General features: G+C 41.0%; 1 protein-coding gene across 1 annotated transcript in view; it reads left to right on the forward strand.

Moving 5' to 3' along the window:
* Nucleotides 1-20,723, forward strand: part of PAPPA2 (pappalysin 2) — a 226,694-nt gene that overhangs the window by 181,577 nt on the left and 24,394 nt on the right. The window contains exons 19-20 of the mRNA XM_040984308.1: nt 396-505; nt 10,548-10,619. Coding sequence (XP_040840242.1) covers nt 396-505; nt 10,548-10,619 — 182 coding nt within the window. The remainder of the gene's footprint in view (nt 1-395; nt 506-10,547; nt 10,620-20,723) is intronic.

The following is a 20,723-nucleotide window of genomic DNA, read 5'->3' on the forward strand; positions in this document are numbered from 1 at the left end:
AAGTATGTTAGACTTTAAAAGCATCAATCAATCATGATAGAGCTTAGTTACTACAGCTATGTATCCTGGAAGTTAGCTGGATCTGGAACTGGTTTTTCAATTGCTGAAGAATCCAGAGATTCAGGCATCATGGAGATGCGCATATACAGGATAAAACAAATTAAGAGAGCACTTGGAGCAAGAGGTGCTAGATTGGGCAAGTGGCTCTTTGCCAATTACTGTCAAAGTCTCCTCAAAAAGTACTGAGTATTCGAATATCAACCTGGCTATAACTGTTAAAATGGGATGACCCCATCATGTAGATAGCTCTTAGAAAATCAAGGCTTTTGATTTCAGAATAAAGGAGTTTGAGACTTGAGAATTTCACATTCTGCTAAAAATGCTTGTTTCTTCAGGTGCAGTGTGCTTCCCCTCATGTGTCATCCCCCCTAGTGACCCTGTGCTGCTGCCCGAGAACGTCACTGTGGACACTCTGGAGCACTGGATGGAGCCTGTTAAAGTTCAGGTGAGGAAAGAAACAGTGGGAGACAGTGTACATGGGAGAGGCCATGTTTCATTCCCAGATTGAGCCCATGTGGCCCCTTTCACTCAGAGGCCAGTAGAATCCAGAGGAACTGGTATAAACACTGGAGGATCAGAAGAAGTTTCTGACAGCATGGTGAGGGTTGAGAACCAGGTCTAGCACAAACCTACTAATCCAGCTAGTCATTCACTTAGCAGTTTCTGAGGCTCATGAGTCCTGTAATGGTGATAAGTAGACTCAGCTGCCTTTCTGTTTAATGCAATCATCATCTGGGTATTTAAAAGAGGCATTGATAATAACACTCAAGGGGAACAATTTCATTCTGGTAGAAATACTGAGGGGTCCCTTGCAAGGACACAACTGGTCCTTCTGTTTAGGAAGGGTGGCATGGGGGAAGGGTCAGCAGACCAAAAACATCCTTCCTCTAGATCTTAGACCAGAATCAAGAGGAATATTCTAGAGGATGTGGAATGGTGGGAAGTTCTATATGACTAAAACCAAGGTTTATGTGGCAGTGAGGGTGGAAGGGTAATTGGTAATAAAAGCATGAGTGTAGGTAGGTTGCTGAGATCCTGCTGGCACTGCATGCCCACTCTGAGGAAAGTGGATGAGACAGAGGCTATGGATGAAGGCAGGATGAGGGTAGATCTGGAGCAGGAAGGAGAGATCCAGAAAAAAGCCTTAGCCCATCTTCCCATTCTCAGAATTTCCAGAATTTCAAGTGCCGCTCTTCACAGTTGATTGCAAAATTTTAGCTGGATGGCAGTAGCTAGAATTAGAGTCATGTCAAATGTCTCGTGGTTTGTGGCTTGCCATGTGATCTAGACCCGTGCGTTGGGTCCTGGTAAGTCAACTCCAATGACGAAAGATTTCTCTGTATATATAAGCAGCCAATGTGGGGATTCTGCTGCTTATGCTTTGCAAATGGTGCATTCAAGAAGGTCAGTTCATTGGTGCTCGCAAAGGCAGCATAAACACCAATGAAAGAGACTTGTTCACTTCCGTCCTTGGGAACACTTGCTTTATTTTATTACAGCCTCTGTTTGCTTGTTTGTTTTCAAATATCCCTTAGGGGAATAATTGTTTTTTTAAGTTTCTGTTGCATAGCATGTTATATTCCTAATATATTTTTAATGCCTGGAAGACCTAAATGTCTCATAAATCACGATTGAACGAGCAAAGATACAGTCATAGTGGCAACTCTTCAGACTGGAGGCATGTTAGCCGCTTTCTGCTCCTCCGAATGACTATATCTTAATGTATTGCAGTTCTTCCACCTCAGAAGGAGAATACAGAATAAGCACTTCTCTTTACCTGAATGCATTTATTCTGTCTGCTCAATAAATTATTTCCTTTAGACAAGGATTGTCCAAGGATAAAGTTGAGGACAGTAACATCAGAGAAACATTGTAGACTTTGGAATGAAAAATATAAAAAAAGATCAGTGCTTATTTCCCAACCTGATAGCCATAGCATGTATTTCCCAACCTGATAGCCATAGCATGTATCAAAGCAGCAGTTGGTGGAGGTAATGCCTACCTCATAATGCTTATATCAGGATCAGACACAAAACAACAGCATATATTGCGACTTGCTCGGTGCATGGTAATCTCTCTTGTTCTGTTGCCACTTTCATTCAATGCAGGTTGAGTCTCATCAATCATACCTGCCTGTTGTCATCCGTAATGACACAGCCCTCTTCTGTATCAGTTTTTGGGAGGTTGTGGGGGTACAACTAAACTCTGCAGCTAGTCACAGTTCACTGCTGGAATGGTTTAGGGGAGTGTGTGACATGTGAATTGTATTTCTGTGTAAAAGCAAAGTGAAAGAGTTGAATCAAGAACTTCCAGTGACATAGGGCACATTGAGTCTCATCCTTTCCTTACACTGTATTCATAAATTATACAGTTATTATGCATCAATAAAAATAAACATAGAAGAATAATTTGCTCCTGGAAAAAAAAATAAGCTCAGAAATTCAGAACTTGAAAACATAGTTAAACGTATGATTATATGTTTCCAAGCCCACAAATCAGTATTTTTTATGCCAAGAGGAACCCAAGTGTTAATCTAATAGTTCACACTAGTTATGACAAAGCAACAAAACAAGCTGTTGCCCGTGCCCTGTGAGGTCTTTCCTGGAGATTATCTAGGGATTATTGCTTTCACACGAAGTTTCAAGGGGTTCCTGGCACTTGTATTGTAGCAGAAAAACAACAGAAAGAATTTGATGAAAGCAACAGAAATGGCAGTGGCAGGATTGTCCTTCTGACCCCCAGGTTCTCTGAAATGAGGGAATACACCAACCATGGATGAGCACATGATGTTTGTCCGTTCGAGGCCTTGTAGCTTGTGAAGGGTGCAAAATCTAACCTTGTCCTCGTAAGTAGCAAGGAACATCTCATAAACCAGAGCAATTGTGCTAAACAAAACTCAGCTTGGAGCAATATCCTTCTAACCCAACTCATCTTGGGAATTGTTTTGTATTGTACTAAACCTTCAGTCTTCATGTTCTCCAAAATCACTTGGGCCATGTTCCACCCTCCAGAAGTCCAGCAGATGCCTGGGAATACACATATTTCTCAACATCAATATTTTAAATATAAGCACACCTATTCATTGCAAGATGAATTTGTTTTGAAAGTCCATGCCTATTTTGTGACAATCCCTGTTATCTACCATATTTCAGATATCATCATATCTGGAAAGACTACAGAACAATGCATTAAATTGCCTCATTTTCTTTAGTCAGCTTCCAATGATCTTATAATAAAAATGATATAATACATTTAGAAAATAGCATATTGTTTTCAAAATCATATACATATATGTGTATGTATTCACATATAAAGAGTTTCATTTGAATTTCATCACAAACTAATAAACTAGGAAAAAAAAATGTTATCTTGGTTTTCCAGTCATATGGGATGTTATGGGTTTATTTTTCCAAGCTGACAAGAAAGAGAGAAACACAACCAGTATTTCTGACTCCACATCCAGTGGAGCATTCTCTGCTCTGAATTTTTCTTAACACTCATATTGCTTTTCCTATGAACTTTAAATAAACGAGTAGAAAAATGAGATGTTTGCCTTGCTGTGAAATATTTGCTTTTAATTTTTAATAGCCAAGGGTTTGTCTCCCATTGATCTGTACATTCTTTTTTATAAGAATTTACTTTTTTTTTTTTTGTAAAGCAGAGTTTCATATAGAAAGAGAGAGCGAGAGGAGGTGAGAGAGAGAGAGAAAGAGAGGAGAGAGAGTGACAGCAACAACTTGGGATTTGTCAGGCCAAAGTCAGCAGTTTCTGCCAGGTCTCCTACATGAGAGGCAGGAATTTCAAATTAAGTCATCTTTTACTGCTTTCCCAGGCGTATTAACAGGGATCAGGATTTGAACTGGAGCATCTGGGACTCAAACTGGTGTGCATCTTGGACATCAGCTTAACCTGTTGTGCCACAGTGCCAGTCCAACTTTGGGCAATCTATAAATTTTCATGCCAGCAGAAGAAGATGGTTTTTATTACAGAAAGGATTTCGAAAAATTTAGATACTCTGGAGCTTGGGTGAACAATGGAGAATGAGGCCCTCCTGGGTTTCAGTACAACTTGACTTACTTGTTGCAGCCTGGCTCCTCATCAGCAAGGGTGAGAATAATATTATCTACTTGGCAGGGTTGTTATAAAAACTAAAAAAGGAATGTAAGAGAAACGTCTTTGCAGTTTCTTGCACACAGTTCTTAATGAAGCAAAACTAAGATTTCAACTCACTGGATATAAATTCTGCATCTCTCTGAAGATATCACCACTTGTTTGTGAGGAAAAAAAAAAAAACTGGAAATGGTGTTCTTCGGTTGGCTTGTGTGTGTGCAGAAAAGAATAGATGGCTGGCCTCTTCTGTGTCTCTTTTTTAAACCATGCTCTGAAGAGAATCAGTGGTTGCTCAGTGTCTCCTATAGGCACGTGTCTGACTGGAGAAGCAATTTCTAAAGCTTTTGTTTTGAGTCTGAGAACAGAGGAGAGGGGCAACTCTGTCCTCTCTCGTTGTTCGCGGTGCCATCCGGCTGCAGGGAAGCGATGTGGATAAGTCTGAGTATCCCAGAGCGCCTATGTGGCCCTCGGCTGCTATGGTGCCTTCTTGCCTCACTCCTATAGAAAGAAGCCTAGGTCTTTCAGTGATGGGAAAAACAAAAAAAGAAAAAAAAAAAAGAAAAAGAAAAAAAGAAAATCCTGACACAGGGAAATCAAAACAAATTTAAAAAGGATGTTATATCCAAGATTTCATCACGGGACGGGGGAGGGGAGTTGTCTGGTGAGGGCCCAAGGGAACTGCACTGGTAACGCTGCAGGTGTTACTGTCAGGGGCAGCCAAGTGCCCAGAACAAGGAGCCTCTGAACCAGGGAACATCTCCCCTCAGGTATTTCCTGGGAACACTGTTGTTTTCTCTGCTTTACTTCTTTTGACTTTTTCTCTCTTACTTCTTCCTGCCATGCTATCCCATTTGCCTACTTCTCCTTAGACCCCTGAGCATGGGAAGAGCATTGTTTTTGTCCCCAGGCTCTCCACTGTGCCAGCCTACCATCCTATGTTGTCAGCATCGCAAGCTGTGAGATTCCCAAAATCCCTTAACAGAGGAAGAATCCCACAGAGAAACTTTTTTTTTTCAAAAAGCCTATGTAACATTGAGTTATTTTATAATTTCCCTTAACCACTGTTGTCAGGAGACTATTTTATTATTATTACTATATTATTATTTTATTTTATTATTTTATTATGTCCTTTAGAATAGGAAAAATGAGTTTTTTCCCAAAGATTTAATTATTTACTTGAAAGGCAAAGATCAAAAAGAGAGAGGAGAGACAAAGACCTTCCATCTGCTGGTTCGTTTCCCAAATGACTGCAACGCCCAGAGCTGAGCTGATCAGAGATGAGGATCCAGGAGCTTCTTCAGGGTCTTCCACTGCTATTCTCAAGCCACTAGCAAAGAGATGGATCAGAAATAGGGTGGCTGGGATTTGAACCAGTGCCCAGATGGAATGCTGGTGTTACAGGTGGTGGTTTTAGGCATTATCCCATCACATTGGCCTCAGGAAAATTAATCTTTGAATTTGTGAAGTAATGACATTTTAACAAATTGATTTCATGGAGATAGATATCTTTGTTATTGGTAATATCTTATGTCTGCTGCTTGCATGTAAATGCTTTTCTAAATAATATTTGAAAGTATTTCTTTTTGAGGTACACAAACGTCCATCAACATATTTGATTCCACCTATTTTTTGCCTCATAAATTACTTTTTCAGAGATTGATCACTGCTGTTCTTTTCTTTAGTACTTTCACAAGTGTGAGTTAGTGAGATCCAAATGAGAGATTTTCCTGTGCCTTTTATCTAGGCCAGGTTTCAAGGAGCCGTAACACTACACGAAATCTCAACTCTGTAGCCCTGCAATGTAATTGTTCAGTGATTCCTAATCTTATACATTCACTTATTTTTTTTCTATAAGAGAGATCTTGCGTCTTACTGGTTCTTCCCCAAATACTGCTGTCAGCTGGTGCCAGGGCCAGGCCAAAGCCAGAAAGTCTAAACACCACCCCGATGCCGCATGTGGGTTGTAGGGACAATAACCACAGAACCAGGACCTTAGTGCCATATCTCCAGCCCAGGCACTGACGTCACACAAACCACAGCATCCCCAGGGATCCCTTTGCTTGTCAGCACCAAGGCCCGCCTCCACTCTTTCTAATTTCTAACTTTATTTTCTTCTCAAGTATCCCCATCACTTAACTAGACAGGTAATACTTTTAAAAGAAGAATTAAATAAAAAGAAGAAGATACCCATCAGAAACCATAGTTCCCAATTTCCGGTCCCACCTCTGGCTCAGCAGGCCCAGAGAGCAGCTTTGTTCTCTCTGAACTGGGGAGCAGCTCAGACAGCTGCTTCCACTTGTGTACACGCACATACACACACACACACACCAATGGTACCTAATGGCTTCTCTTGTGCCTTTTTAAACTGAAACCATCTCCTCTAAGTAGTAAGAGTCTCCTCACTATAGAATAGTAAACAACACGACCTTGCCTGAAAGGAGAAGAGGAATCAAAAAGAAAATTACATTCCAAACAAACATGCTAAGCAATGCCAAGTTTTATCTATGGGTAACTTCATCGGCAATCCTAAGGAAATTGTTTCAAACCTAGGCAATGGCAGAGCTATGTGGCCTGATATCTTTAGAACTCATTCTGTCAAGTAACAATTTCTAATAAAAAATAATTGGGCAATTTTCTATTCGACATTAGCATTGGGTAACCATCATTCCTGTGATGTTTAATAAGACATTTAACAAGGCAACAGCTTCATGGAGGCCTGGGACCGTCCTCATTATCCGTAACAGCCCTCCACACCTCCCTCCTGCCTTCCTTTCCTCATTGGTTTTTTTTTTTCCCCCTACTATTTTCTTCCTTTATTTTCCTGTTTCTTGCTTTTTAGAAATTTCCAAATTGACTCACCCAGGAGACAAGTTTTTAAAATTGTCTTCTTGGGAATCTTTTCCTTTTGGAAAGTTCAAAAATAGGTCCTTGGCAATTAACTTTTCACATTCACCTCATTTGAAAGTTGCTCATTAATAACAGAATAACCATGATTATAATATCTCTGTAACTTTTAAATATTGTGTTTACGATCGTGTTTATCAAAAGCATTCCAGACAATAAGACAATTATTTTCAGCCATCATGAGGAGCTAGCCTTTCCCCAGCAGTCCATCTTTTTTTTTTTTCCATTTCATTTTCCTCTTGTAATTTAAATAGGTCCATAAAATACAGTCCTGAAAAACAAAGTTTTCCTCCACTTAGGTTCAATATTCAGTTGTCCAATGAAGGACAAATGTGTGTCTTCATAGTTCAAGGACATCTTACTATGATGGAGGACTTCCTCAGGCCAGAAGATAACGGAAATGCCTGTGGATGAAATGTGTCATCAGGTGCATGACAGGTACAAATCACTGAGCAAGCAAGTTAAAAAAAAAAAAAGTGGACAGTCCCTGTTCTCAAGTAAATGGAACTCCAGGAATATCAAGCAGAGGTCACTAACTTACAGCCTCCTGAGGAATCAAAGTAAAAGGTGTTGGTCTGAATTATAAGAAATTTAAAAAAAAAAATCAGTGAGGGGCCCAGTGCGATAGCCTGGTGACTAGGGTCCTTGCCTTGTACATGCCAAGATGCCATATGGGCACCAGTTCTAATTCCATTGGCCCCACTTCCCATTCAGCTCCCTGCCTGTGGCCTGGGAAAGCAGTTGAGGATGGCCCAAAGCTCTTTGCTTAGGATCAGCTCAGCTCTGGCCATTGTGGCCGCTTGGGGAGTGAATCATAAGAAGGAAGATCTTCCTTTCTGTCTCTCCTCCTCTCTGTATGTCTGACTTTCCAATAAAAAGGAGAAAAAAAGGTTAAAAATTAAGATAATTATTTGTAAAACCACTGTATATTAAAGCTATTGTCTTCTAAATTGTGTATATGGAAATACATGCGTATATGTATATATATATGAGATTTTACAAAACTGAAATAGGATTGAACAGGCTGAGGAGCCGGGAAGGGAAACTATTCACGTTTTAGTTCCTTTGCATGCTGTACCATGCTCATATATTGTCTCATAAGAAACTACACTACATAAATACCAAGATAGGAAAAAACAACTGATGAGTAACGAGAGGAAGAAGGCAAAGCCCTGCACCTCCTCAACACCACATCCCCTCCAGCCATGCAAGCATTTGGGAGAGTGAAGAAATGCTTAGAAATGACGTGGTTCTCTGTCTCTGCCCTCTTCTACCTCTCATATTAATAATTTTTAAAAATAAAATAAATAGTGAAAGCCTTAACCACCACTCAGAATGTCAGTGGTATTTGATTTTAAAACCTCAACAGAAATCATTTCTAGTTAGCAGAGCTATTGTTTATGTTCAAGTGATCATCTTTAGTGGTTTTAAGTACAGAACCAGATTTGCCGTACATTTGGTCATCTCTGCCTTTTTTTTTTTTTACATTTTATTATTATTGCTATCATTTTATGATACAGTTCCATATTCCCTTATCCCCTCCCCAATTCCCCCCCCCCACCTAGTTCCTCTATATCATTACTAAAGTATAGTTCTTCATACACAGTCATATGTCCATCATGGCAGGTATGGACAATGGCAGAGAGTCCAGAATCCTATTGTCAAAATACAGTAAACAGTTTCATTGTAAGTCCATCTTTGTCTGGAAACAGAAATGCATACTACACTGCATCCTCACATCTGGATGTTAGTCTCCATTTCACAGCTACTGTGCATCCCCTCAAATGAAAAGTCATGATACAAAATCAACAATAGAAAGAGAAATAGAAATTTACAATGCCATGAAGTTAAATGACATGTTACTAGATATGACAGTCTCTATTACACAACTACTGTACATTCCCTTAAATGAAGAGCCACAAAACAAACTCAACATCCAGGAGAAAAAAGAAATTAACAACACCGAGAAAGCAATGCTAAAACTAGCTCTGGCATGGTGACGTGGTGGCATGGTGGCATGGTGGCCTGGTGGCTGGAGACCTCATCTTGCACCCGTCGGGATCCCATTTGGGCACCGGTTTGTGTCCCAACAGCCCCACTTTCCATTCAGATCCCGATTGTAGCCTGGTAGGGCACATGAGGCCTTGGCGGCCTGCACCCACACAGGAGACCTGGAAAAGGCTTCTGGCTCCTGGCTTTAGATTGGCTTGGCTCCAGCCGTTGCAGCCAATTGGGGAGTGAATTAGCAGACAGAAGACCTTTTCCTCTGTATCTCCTCTCTGTATATCTGATTTTCCAAGAAAAATAAAATAAATCTTTAAAAAAATTGCAGAAAAAGATCAACGAAAACTGAAATCATTTCAACTCCTGATGGAATGCTTACCCAGTGAATTTTCGTGATCAAACTCACTAAAGACTTGAACTTTTTGTTTTTCTATCAAGGAAGCTGAGAAGGAGAACTGATACTTTAGGTATCTGATAAAAAAAAAAAAAAACACTGGTTTCCTGTTTTTATATTTGATCACGGTATCTATATTAATAGATATCTGGACATTGAGCTATGCAAATGCTTTCTCTATGAATTTTGCCCAGTCTTAATAGTCTAAAATGTCTGATTTCCAATCAGGAAAGGTCTTATCTTGAGTAAAACTCATTATCTCACCATTTACAGTTTTTATTTGATTGCATTGAACTCCAGTTGCCCTGATGTAAAATGTGAGGAAAGTGGGGGATTAGAGAGAAAACCTTCGGTGATGGACTGGCTCTTCTCCTGCAGGAGCCTCTCTGAAATCTTAAAACATAAAAAGTCAAAATGAAAAAGTTTCAGTGAAAAAGTTATCATTATTTTAAAAAGCGAGACTAACTGCTTTTCCAGTTACTGAAATGTGCTCTTTGAAGACTGACAATTGCTGCTGTTTCAGCTAAGTTTGGGGCTGATTCACATTATCTTGATTAGTCAGCAAGGTAGACACAATTTTATCTCTTACCATAAAAGCCGAAACGATGCTAACAAGGGTTGCACAGTGTTCTTTGGCCCTGATTCTTCTTTTTGTCCACTGCTGTCTTATTTGCTGTGAATCCTGATGTCAACTGCATGAGGATGATTTCTTTTTTAATATTCCATGTATTGGAAAAGCATAGTGACAAAGAAAGTTGTAGACAGAGAGATCTATATCCACTGGTTCATTGCCCAATTGCCAGTAGCAGCCAGGACTGAACCAAGCCCAATGCGGGATCTGAAATTTTAACTGGATCTCCCATGAGAGTGATGGGGTCTTAAGTACTTGAGCCCTCAATTGCTGCCTTCCAGCTGAATTGGAAGTAGAGCAACCAACTGCAGCTGATCTGGTCGCTTGGACAAGAGATGTCAGGCTTACACTCCTGGGCCAATCATCTGCCCCTAAAGATATAAATATTGCAGACATCAAATGTGATTTTTGCTTGATTTCTGTCCTCCTTGTCTTCCCTGCTAGAGCATCATGTGTACCGGCCAGCGGCGATGGCATCCAGACCCCCTTCTGATCCACTGCATCCAGTCCTGTGAGGTAAGCTGGCCCCTTGTCCAGACCCAGCCTGCTGCACTCAGGTCTACTTGACCCATTGGCTACCCCACATGCAAGTCCTCTCCTGGCTCCACTCCTCCATGTTTGTTCAATCCCTTACATTCTGTTGGCCTTAGAACCTCAAATTCACAGAAACTAGCATTTCTGATCTTTTAAGATGTTATTCAGCAAAATCTTCAGGACTCTAATAAAAACTATGTTAAAAGCAAGTTAGAATTATTTAGTTTTGGAATTCTGACACACAGCCTTAATGAGCTCAAGGGGTTTTGGACCAATGGTCCACATACAGGTTTGTTGTACCAGCACCATGTCTGGGCACAATTTTATTAGTGTTATCAGCTTTGAAAATTTGTATTTTACATGAAAGTCTTTATACCCATATAACTTTAATCTGCTCATGCACACACCTGCAATAAGAATAAATATAAAAAGCTTTTTGTACAAAGGTATTTCTCTTGAAAAAGAGTACTGCAAGCATAGAAACAGTTGGCTGGTTGTGAATAGCAGCTGCAACAAGGAAACCTGCTCTCTCCCATTAGCACGCTTGACCTGTACCCAGGACCATCAGCATGCTGTACCTTCCAAAATACCTTAGCCACTCATTAACACAGCCTACGTTTACTGACCCAAACATGCTGTCTACCTCTGCACACAACGGATTCCATTTCCTGTGTGGGCCCCGAGTGCTAGAGTTAATAATGTAGGGTCAAGAATGAGAAAAAAAGCCATGCTGAAGGACCATGAGTCAGGCATCCTGACTGTAGTAGGAAGAGCCACACCACACACGCACAGACATGTATGTGCCCACCAGCAACGCTCTTATCCTAGAAACAGTCCTGGACAAATGCAAATACTACCAGCTCGGTCAGCACAGTCGTTGTCATCCAAGCTTCTGGCTCAAGTCACCTAGCAAGGCTGCTGGGGCAGGCCTGGCCACTGCTTGTGTTCTATGCAGCAAGCTGTTTAACTGCCATTGTTTTCAAAGAGCCTTTCCTTTGCAGACCTACCCCACACACATGTAAATCCCTCCATTCTTCCCTATTTGTGTCTCCTGGTCTAATTCTGGGAAAACAGGGTCCACATGAGGCCAGAGAGGGTAAACGGGTGGGGTTTGAGAGAAGAGAGAAAACTGGGTGGGGGGAAGGATACCAATAAAACTGTGCCTTCTGAGTGCATCAGGAAAAATGTTAGCCTGAAGTGTGCTTTGTTGTGATGTGGGCCAACAAAACAGCTCATCTTCTGCATCATTAGAAAAACAGATGGCAGTGGGGTGGGGAGGCGGGAGAGAGGGGAGTGAGTCATTCACTGGGCAGGGAGTAGAAAGGGGGAAGAGGAGGCCAGGGAAAGAAGGAGATAAACACACAGAGAACTCGCTCAGGCTGCTGGGAGGAGATCAAAGGTATCCTGAGAATTCCCTTCTGCTACTTCCTTGCACGATGGTGGGTTGGAGGGTGGATGACAGCGTTTGGAGCTGGCAATGGTACTTCCCAGAAGGTTACAACACAGAGCTTCCCACTTTTGTCCTCTCCTGCCCCCCACAACCCGGTCACTCTTCTTTGTCTGCTGTCAGTCCCTTTGTTGAGGCGACAAGCAGCAAAGCTCATTCAGTGGGCTTGTCTGTTGCTGCATTGCTAGTATTCACAGCTGAGCTATAAGCCCCATGTAACTGTGTGTCCCCTTCTCGGTGGTTCTCGTAGTTTGAGCCCTGGACCAGCACTGCCAGCATCACCTGGGATCTTGCTGGGCATGTGCATGCTCAGATGCCACCACAAACATGCTGAATCAGATACTCTGGGAGAGGGGCCCAGCAGAATATGTTTTAACAGGCCTTCCAGGAAATTCTGATGACCACTCAATTTGGAAAATCACTGCCCTTAACTCCTGTGGCAGCAGACAACAGGGTTCCTAGGCTTTTCATCTGTGTTTGGAAGCTTTCTTTGTCCAAGAACAATTTCAGCTCGTGTGATTTACATTCTGATTATCCTATAGGATCCATTCCTGAGATCCTATGGGTAGGACAGAGTTTGACAAACTAGATGTAGGGGTGTAGTCTCTTGGCAAAGGCCAAGAGGAAGAAAACTCATTTAGTGAGGAAAAAGAATTAAAGGAAAGGAGAAGCAATGCCATACAGAAACAAAGGAAGCTGGATGGGGAGTTAGACCTCCAGGAAATGTAGGTGGCACTGAGAGAGGAGAGGGATTGAGACTGGCGTGAGCTAGGAGCAAGTCGGAGCGAACATTTCTTTTTGTAAAAGTCAAGAAAAATATTAAGGAGAACTGAAATTGTGGAAGATCAGAACAGAAAAAAACAGACCCAGAAGCAAGATAAAGCAAAAGCACTGGACTGGTACAAGAAGTTATAAGAAATGTGGCACAGAGACCTTAACTCAACCTCCCCTGCCCCCCCCCCCCACACCCAGTAACTCCAAAAGAAAGAAAAAGAAGTAGATAAGCATCCGTTTCTTTTGCTTTCTAATACAAAATGTGATTTTGGGATGCCTCCTTCAGACATTCAGCTTTGTAAGAACAGAAGGCTTCACTCGTGATTTCTGCTGTAGGCCCAGCGATTAATCCATCACCCCAGTATCACTAGCCTCTGTTGAACCTGGCTTGCCCAGACCTCTGTTCATGTCATATTCTCTACTGCTTTCAGCTCTCTGCTATTCTGTTCCTCTCATTCCTTAAAGAGCCTATAAAGTTTCCTGTAGAAAGATTCTGTGTAAAACTTTTCATTTGTTCTTAACACTTAGTTTCCCCTTTTCTCAGCATGAGTATGTCTATACTGTATATCTGCCATCTAATCTTGCTCCTAAGTTCCATCCCATCGTGTCCTGTGTTAGCCTTCTTGACTGGGATGCTTGTTAGATTTTCTATGAATTTTGTGAGTTATAAATGGATGGGGGTGGCAACTTGCTTTGCTGGAAGGATTTGAAGTCAAACAAAGCTAGACTCATCTTGGATCTGAGAGGTAGTGTCATTCTCGGTGTCTTAATCTGTACTGGGAAATGGGACAACAATTGTTTTATGGACTTGATATACAGGAGAAATGTGAAAAGCCACATACAGCACTTAGTGTCATGCTGGGCCCACAAGAGAAACTTATAAAATGGTGTCTTTTGTAGTGTGTTATGAGCTGTCTTATGAACACTTACCCAATGACTAAAGCGGAGTCAGGTCAGTGATGCTGGGATGACCTCGATATAATTAGGTACAGATTCTGAGCCTGGAAAAAAGGAATGAAAACTGAAACAGCATTCCTGTGCAGCATCACTGAGGTCAGCAATTCACAAATCACTCAGAGACTGTTAGCCTTATGTCCAGCCACGTTAACTGATCCTGAGGTGAGGGCATGAAAAGCTCTGTGTGTTCCTGCTGATGCCACCACGGTCGAGTCTTGGTATTTCTCACCTGGGCTGCAGTATTCTTTTTTTCCCATTGTTCTGCCCTTTGCCGCATCTGTGTCCATCAACTGCCTTCACTCTCTCTCCTGCTCTGCATGATTCCTTCTGTTGTGCCCATCTTCTACTAGATATGTTTCAGAAACTCCCAATTATCTCACATTTAACTCATACTCCTTTGTGTGTAGGAAATGGGCTTTTGTCTTTCAGTCTATTCTCACATATCGGTGTTCACTCTTTTCCCAGACATTTAAAAAAAAAAAAAAACCTCTTGTAATACAGTGTTCTGAAAAGTGCATGGGCTTTGAGCTGTGGGCACACTTGCTATGAGAGTGAGTGTTGGTCCCACTTGCTGCATGACACTGGGCAGGCTTCTTTCATTCCTGTGCTTCACTGCCCTCAATAGAGGTTTTATATGGTTATCGAATGGGTTTGTAATGCTTACTTCACAACATTTTAGGCAATGTCATTTCATAAAGGCACACTTACAAATGCATATTACAGGCAGTGAACTCAATCTAAGGTTTGTGCATTAGGCTTGAGAAACATTTATGAAAGAGTAGAATGCAATTAATTTGCATATTACTTATTAAGTTATATGCTACCATATACTGTATCTTCAGTGATACTTACGTAGGAAAGAATAATGTAATTAATATTGGTTCCACCATTCATAGATGTATCATTGCCTCATGTAGTTCCATGCCCTCTGTCTTTGTACATGTTTATCTCCCTTTTTGAATCTTTGACCTACACCATGTTTATTTCAGCCAACTAATATCAGCTGGGAATAATTTTGCACACTCTACCTCTCACTCAGAGACGTTGGACAATATTTGAAGGCATTTTTGGTTGTCGCAGCTAGGTAGATAGCAAGATCTACTGAAATCTCATGGGTGGAGACCAAGAAAGCTAACAAACAACCTACAATGCACAAGACAACACCACAGACCTGAATTAGTATTTCCAAAATGCCAGTCTGCTGTTGAAAGACTCAGTGTCAGATGATTCCCAATTGATTCTTCAACACATTTTCAGACCTCTCCTCTTGGTCTATTGTGTGACTGGCACCAAGTAAGCCATCACCCCTACCCACAGATGAGTTCTAACAGTCTCACTCCAGTCTGTATTTCATCACTGATGACCTTAGGGAAGTTGTTGGTTTTCTAATAAGATGTACTCTGTCCAACAAGAAGAGAGAAAGATGGAGACTGGAGTGGGTAGGGTATGAATGAAGCAGGAGAGGGAGATGAAAACAGAAAAGGAAATAGAGAATTATTTTCTTCATATTATGGAACAATAATAGAAATGAATACTCACCCTACCTGTGAATTGGTATTAATAGAAAATAGAAGTGCTTTTACAGTAATCATCTCTCTTTAACTCTTGCTTTCTTTCAATCTTATTTTTTTCTTTTGTAAAGCCATGCTTATCAACTCTACCATTCTGCACAGCTCTAGTTTTCAATCCATTCTTGGCCTCGTGGGTGCGCAGCTGAGAGCACATACTCTCATATAAACTCCATTTACATAGAATTGATTAGTTTCCTTCTCATGGGTTGGCTAACATCAATCCACTTCTTGGATCTGCTTTCTCTGAAATCCATCCTACGGCATCCATACAGAATTCCTCATCTTCTATCTTTAATGTTTTGCTGATTCTTACTGCATTTTCTTCTTTCTTCTTCAAAATGAGAGCATGGAGGAAGATAACAGAGAGACTTCAAAAGTACAAAAAAATCACCCAGGTTTCTGATTCTACGTCTGGTAGATATGTATACCAACCACCTGACTTTCTCTCAAATCTCGTATGGGAACTGAGTGACAAAACTGAAGTTAAGGTGGTGGTTAAGTTGCCAAACGGGGAAACATTAGTGATGATACTGTGAAGGATTAAAATGTCCAATTATGTGGGGACAGGATGACATCGACACAATACGCTGAGTCAAAAAAAAGGCATACATATCCTAAGCTTATGTCTTTGACTGTTTGTCTAATATAAGCTACCATGATTAATTGAGGTCCTTGAGGCCATCAATAAAATTTATAGACTTTACTTTTGAACCTCACATAAGTCTCCCTTGTATAAATTCTTGTATGTAGCCTTTTCAATGTCTGTCATCTCACCCATCACTTTATTCATCAGGTCTATCCATTTACTGGCTTACAAATTCCCAAGTGGCATGAATTGTGATTTGTTAAGCTTGCTACCCTCTTCAAAAGACTCAGACCTAGTTGGTCTGTGACACCTGCTTCTACCATCTAAAGGGCAGAGATGGAGCTGAGGATAGAGCACTGACATTGAAATTCTTAACATGGTAGAGATCGAGCCACTCTTGCATGGAATAGCACAGGAGAAGTCAAGAGAAAGAGTCAGAGCCCTGTTGTGGATAGAATCAAAAGTCCTCGGAATGGCAATAAAGCTGGCTCCAAGTAGAAGAGGAAAGCTCTCTGGGAGTTGGAAAAGCCTTGCACTAAGGCCCATCCCTTTTAGATATTTTTCTGAGCAGTTCAGTTAGATTTTAGTTTCCTTATCTTCTAACGTGGAGAGATACAATTCAATTCTTAAGATCTTCTCTAAAATCCAGGCTCAGGGACCTATGAAAACACACACACTGGAGTGGAGATTGAGACCTATAGAAAGGTCAGTTGTGGGACAAGCTTATTTCTTTGGCCATATGGAAAACCTGCCCTTGTTTCTGGGAATTCTTTGCCTTTTATATGGACATGATCTTCATTTCATCGGTGGGCTCTTCACTCATGGGATCCCTCTGCACATCTGTGACTTTCCTCTTGGCTGACCTTGGCTTCCTGTTCACTGAAGAGCGCATGTTGGAACCATCCTTCTTTGACACTGGCTCCAAGGCCAGTCCTGCTTTTGGTTTTACTACTGTTCAGACACTAGCCTGAAAGAGAAAATACTTCTGAGGTCATGTAGCTGTGAGAGTCACATATGGGCAAAGACACACAGGTACCTATTTGTGAATGTTTGATAAACTTTAATTGAGAGAGTGAGAAAGAATAGTCAAATTTAACTTGTCAGTAATCCTGGATGACACTAACATTCAACATAAAAGTTATATTTTTCCACACCATTAATTCTCGTAAGACAGTGGCAGGTAATGTGTGCCTGTGTGCATATGTACTATTGTGTTTGTGTGTGTGTGCATTTGTGCGTAGTAATGGGGTAAGACACCGACCTGAACTGGAGGCTGATTTGGTTAAATTGCCTAATAAGACATTTTGGATCCCTTATGTATCCTTTTAGAGGTTCTTGAAGGAATAAGGAAACTGATGTTTATATACATTGTTAAATACACATTGTTAAAAGAAAATGGGGCTAAATAGTAAAAAGCTACTTTTCTGTGTATTTTGTTTTTCTTCAAGAGCAAGCTCTATGACAAATTTCTTTAATTCCAAGTACTTTATTCATAAGGAACATAGTATCCTTTACTGATGTCATGTTCTATGACAAATGGTTGGTTGGTATGATAAAGAAAAAGTCAAATATGCCGTTCCAGTACAAATGATGTCCTCCTAATTTAAGGGGGCAAGTCAAGAGTTGGCTACATCTTGTATTATTCCTGCACATTGTGTTGCACCAGGAAACTCATCCAGTGGGACGCTGAGGGTTTATTCTGGCCAGAGCTTATCTTACAACATTCCGTGTGGGTAATGGATTCAGCTGGAAGCTTTTTACTTGCTTTAAAAAAAAATCAACGAAGAACTGAATCCAGGTCTCCTGGTCACTTGAGCCATTGCCTTTGCCTTCCTAGGTGTTTTCCAAGAGCAGACTGGGAGCTGGTTCTGGGACTCAGATCCATACATTCTGAATATATAATGCAGATGTTGCAATTGCCATCTTGATTGCTATATTAAGCAGCTACCCCTGTTAGGTATTGTTTTTTAAGTATACTCAAGAAGACAGGAGTGGGATGCTTGTTTTTTAAATTTAAATCATTGGATTCTAGGCTCTTCTTCTGCTTCCTATGTGTCTGGGGAGGTATGAGGCATATGAATTTGCTTTCACAGCAAATACTGTTGCAAGGTGGGAGCAAGATTATGTCAAACAAGTCTGAGATTTATTAAAGAGTCTTTATTAACCAAAATTGGTGATAACAGGGCCCACTAGAAATAACAAATCAAAACTCCATATAGCAATCCAGTAATTGAAACCCCAAGAGAAACAAATGGTCATTACCCTGAAGCCCATTCGTTAAGCTGAAGACCTATGTCCCAGCTTTCCCAACAATATAAGTTATCCTAAGAGACATGCAGTAAATAACCTGGGCACACTTACAAAGCTGCAGACATTCACCTTTCCCTGGCTTCTCTGCCCACATTCCACTACTGCTAGGCTTCACCTCTCCTGGAACTCTCAAAAGCACACACATTAGAAATAGAAAGCATCTTAGCATTAATATCTTCATTGTCCCACCATGCAGTGAACAGAGGGTAAGGAATACAGACATACAGGCCATGCTCAGGGGATAACCGTACTCAGAGTCATTCCTGGCCAAGAGTCAGAGTGCCAGAGCGATGGAAACATACAACCAAGAGAGCTAGCTTTTCTCTACCTGGTGCCTTTGTAGGGGCTTGTGAGGGGAGTGGTTACACAACAATGCAGCATCTCCCTCTTTCAGGTTTCAGGTGATGAGAGGTGAGCATCACAGATGGGCAAGAGGGGACACCTTGGTGATGGTGGCTTCCAATTTCCTGACCCTGAACTAGCTGCCTACCCCACCACAATACTGTAGGTACTCTAGGTACTTCTAACACAAGTGGTCCTGGGTTGCACTTTGAAAAACCCTGGGCAGAGATTAATTAACGCTGCTGGAGATGATTCAATAGAATCAGCTCACGTCTTGAGAGAAAAGGATAGTTCTTCTATGAACAAAGACATCATTTGAAGTAGAAAAAAATTCAGAGGAATCAATGATCAGTTTTATTAAAACAAATTATTGTTTTTGAGTTTGCTTTATGGCTTTTCATTTAAGGGGACATATAGTAACTGTGTGGTAGACTATCACATACAGATGTGAAGATACAGTGCAATGTGCATCTCTACTTCCAGATCAAAGATGGACCCCCGATGCAGTTGTTGAATCTTATCTTGACAATAAGATGCTAGACTCTGCCATTGTCATATCTGCAATGGCAGGATATGCTTAAAAAGCAGAATGATGGACTCATGACTGCTTAGGAGGGACTGTTCTGTTGCGATGATATGGGGGAAATCAGTGTGTTGTGGGGGGAAAGTATTTGGGGAGGGGTGAAGGGAAATGCCAGAGCCCATGGAACTGTATATGGAATAAAAAATAAATTAATTAATTAATAAAAAAGAAGATAGCAAAAAATGGGTTGCTATAAAGCCTGCTAAAATGTTCAAGCAACACTGCCTTCTGTGGATAAACAACTGGCTGGCTCTGTCCTTGAAACGCAGTACATGCACATGCAGACAGCGGAGAGCAATAGGAAATTAAGGTATACAATTGTTTTTTTTTTTGCTTCTCACCATGGGTCTGACCCCATTTTGTCATTAAATTTACCTTTCATAGTCCTTAGAAACATAAAACACACTGAATACAACACGAAATGATATAAAATACCATTGGGGGAAAAAGAACCAAAAAACGGGATTTTTTAATGAAAAATGAGAACAACAAATGTCAATGCTGTAACTATCTTACTGTATGAAATGTTTTACATAGAGAGGAATCATCGTCATCCCGCCATACAAACAGAATAGAAAACACTGGGCTTAAAATACTAAATGAATTCCTTATAATAGATCTGTGTGAGAATATCCTAGAAGTGCTAAACATCATACCAGGTTATAAAGGGAAATATTTAAAGGGCATGCCAGTCTCTGGAGAGTTTTAAAGATATGTATATTCTTGTCTTTCTGACACAGTTAGCAATTTCTTCTGTTTCAAACAAAGAAGATGGTTTAGGATTCTCTTACCCTGTAAATTCTCTTTCCCTGATGTCCCATGGATTTAAATGCAGATGCACTTGCGTTTTCTTAACACAGCCAGGAGAGATGTCATTATGTGATATTAGCACTTAAGGGAATTTGTATAGGAGAAAATGTGGAGTGGACAGATGAGAACTCCAAGGCAATTTCATTTTATCACAGTAGATGCCTATTGAAGTATAGGTAGAATGTATTGTTTTAGACATTGGCTAGCTGATACCAACAAGGTTTCCATCACTAATGCAGTCCATCTGCCACACCATTCTTTGGATTCTTTCTTCTCTGTTGTCTTGGATCTCTCTCTGCCTTGCCTGCATTATTTATATTCCAGATGATAGCCCTGTTCTCTGTGTCTGGGTCTGGTGCTTCTTGATTGCACATAGACACCGCATGGCTTACTGCTGCACTTCTACAAGAGGCAGAAGCCAATAAATAATTCATGAGGTGGAAAATAATAACTTGGAAATTGAGCTTCTATTGCATGATTTTGTTCTTGCCCAGAGTCTGACTGCCAAGTCCCAGTTTCAGGGATGTGCTTTATTCTGGGGTACAGGATGCTTGCCTGTAAATTGGAGCATAAGGTGCTCCAGGAAAAGGCAGCAGAGGGTGGCCCTGGGCTCTCTGGTACTTGGCTTCTGCATCAGGAGGAGCCCTTAGAGAGGAAGGACTTTGTCTCTGTGCTGAGTTTCCCCTCTCGTTGGTTAGAACACAAT

Source organism: Ochotona curzoniae, unplaced genomic scaffold (genome assembly GCF_017591425.1).
Source record: "Ochotona curzoniae isolate NIBS_2020 unplaced genomic scaffold, NIBS_Ocur_1.0 contig_4105, whole genome shotgun sequence".
Lineage (NCBI taxonomy): Eukaryota > Metazoa > Chordata > Mammalia > Lagomorpha > Ochotonidae > Ochotona > Ochotona curzoniae.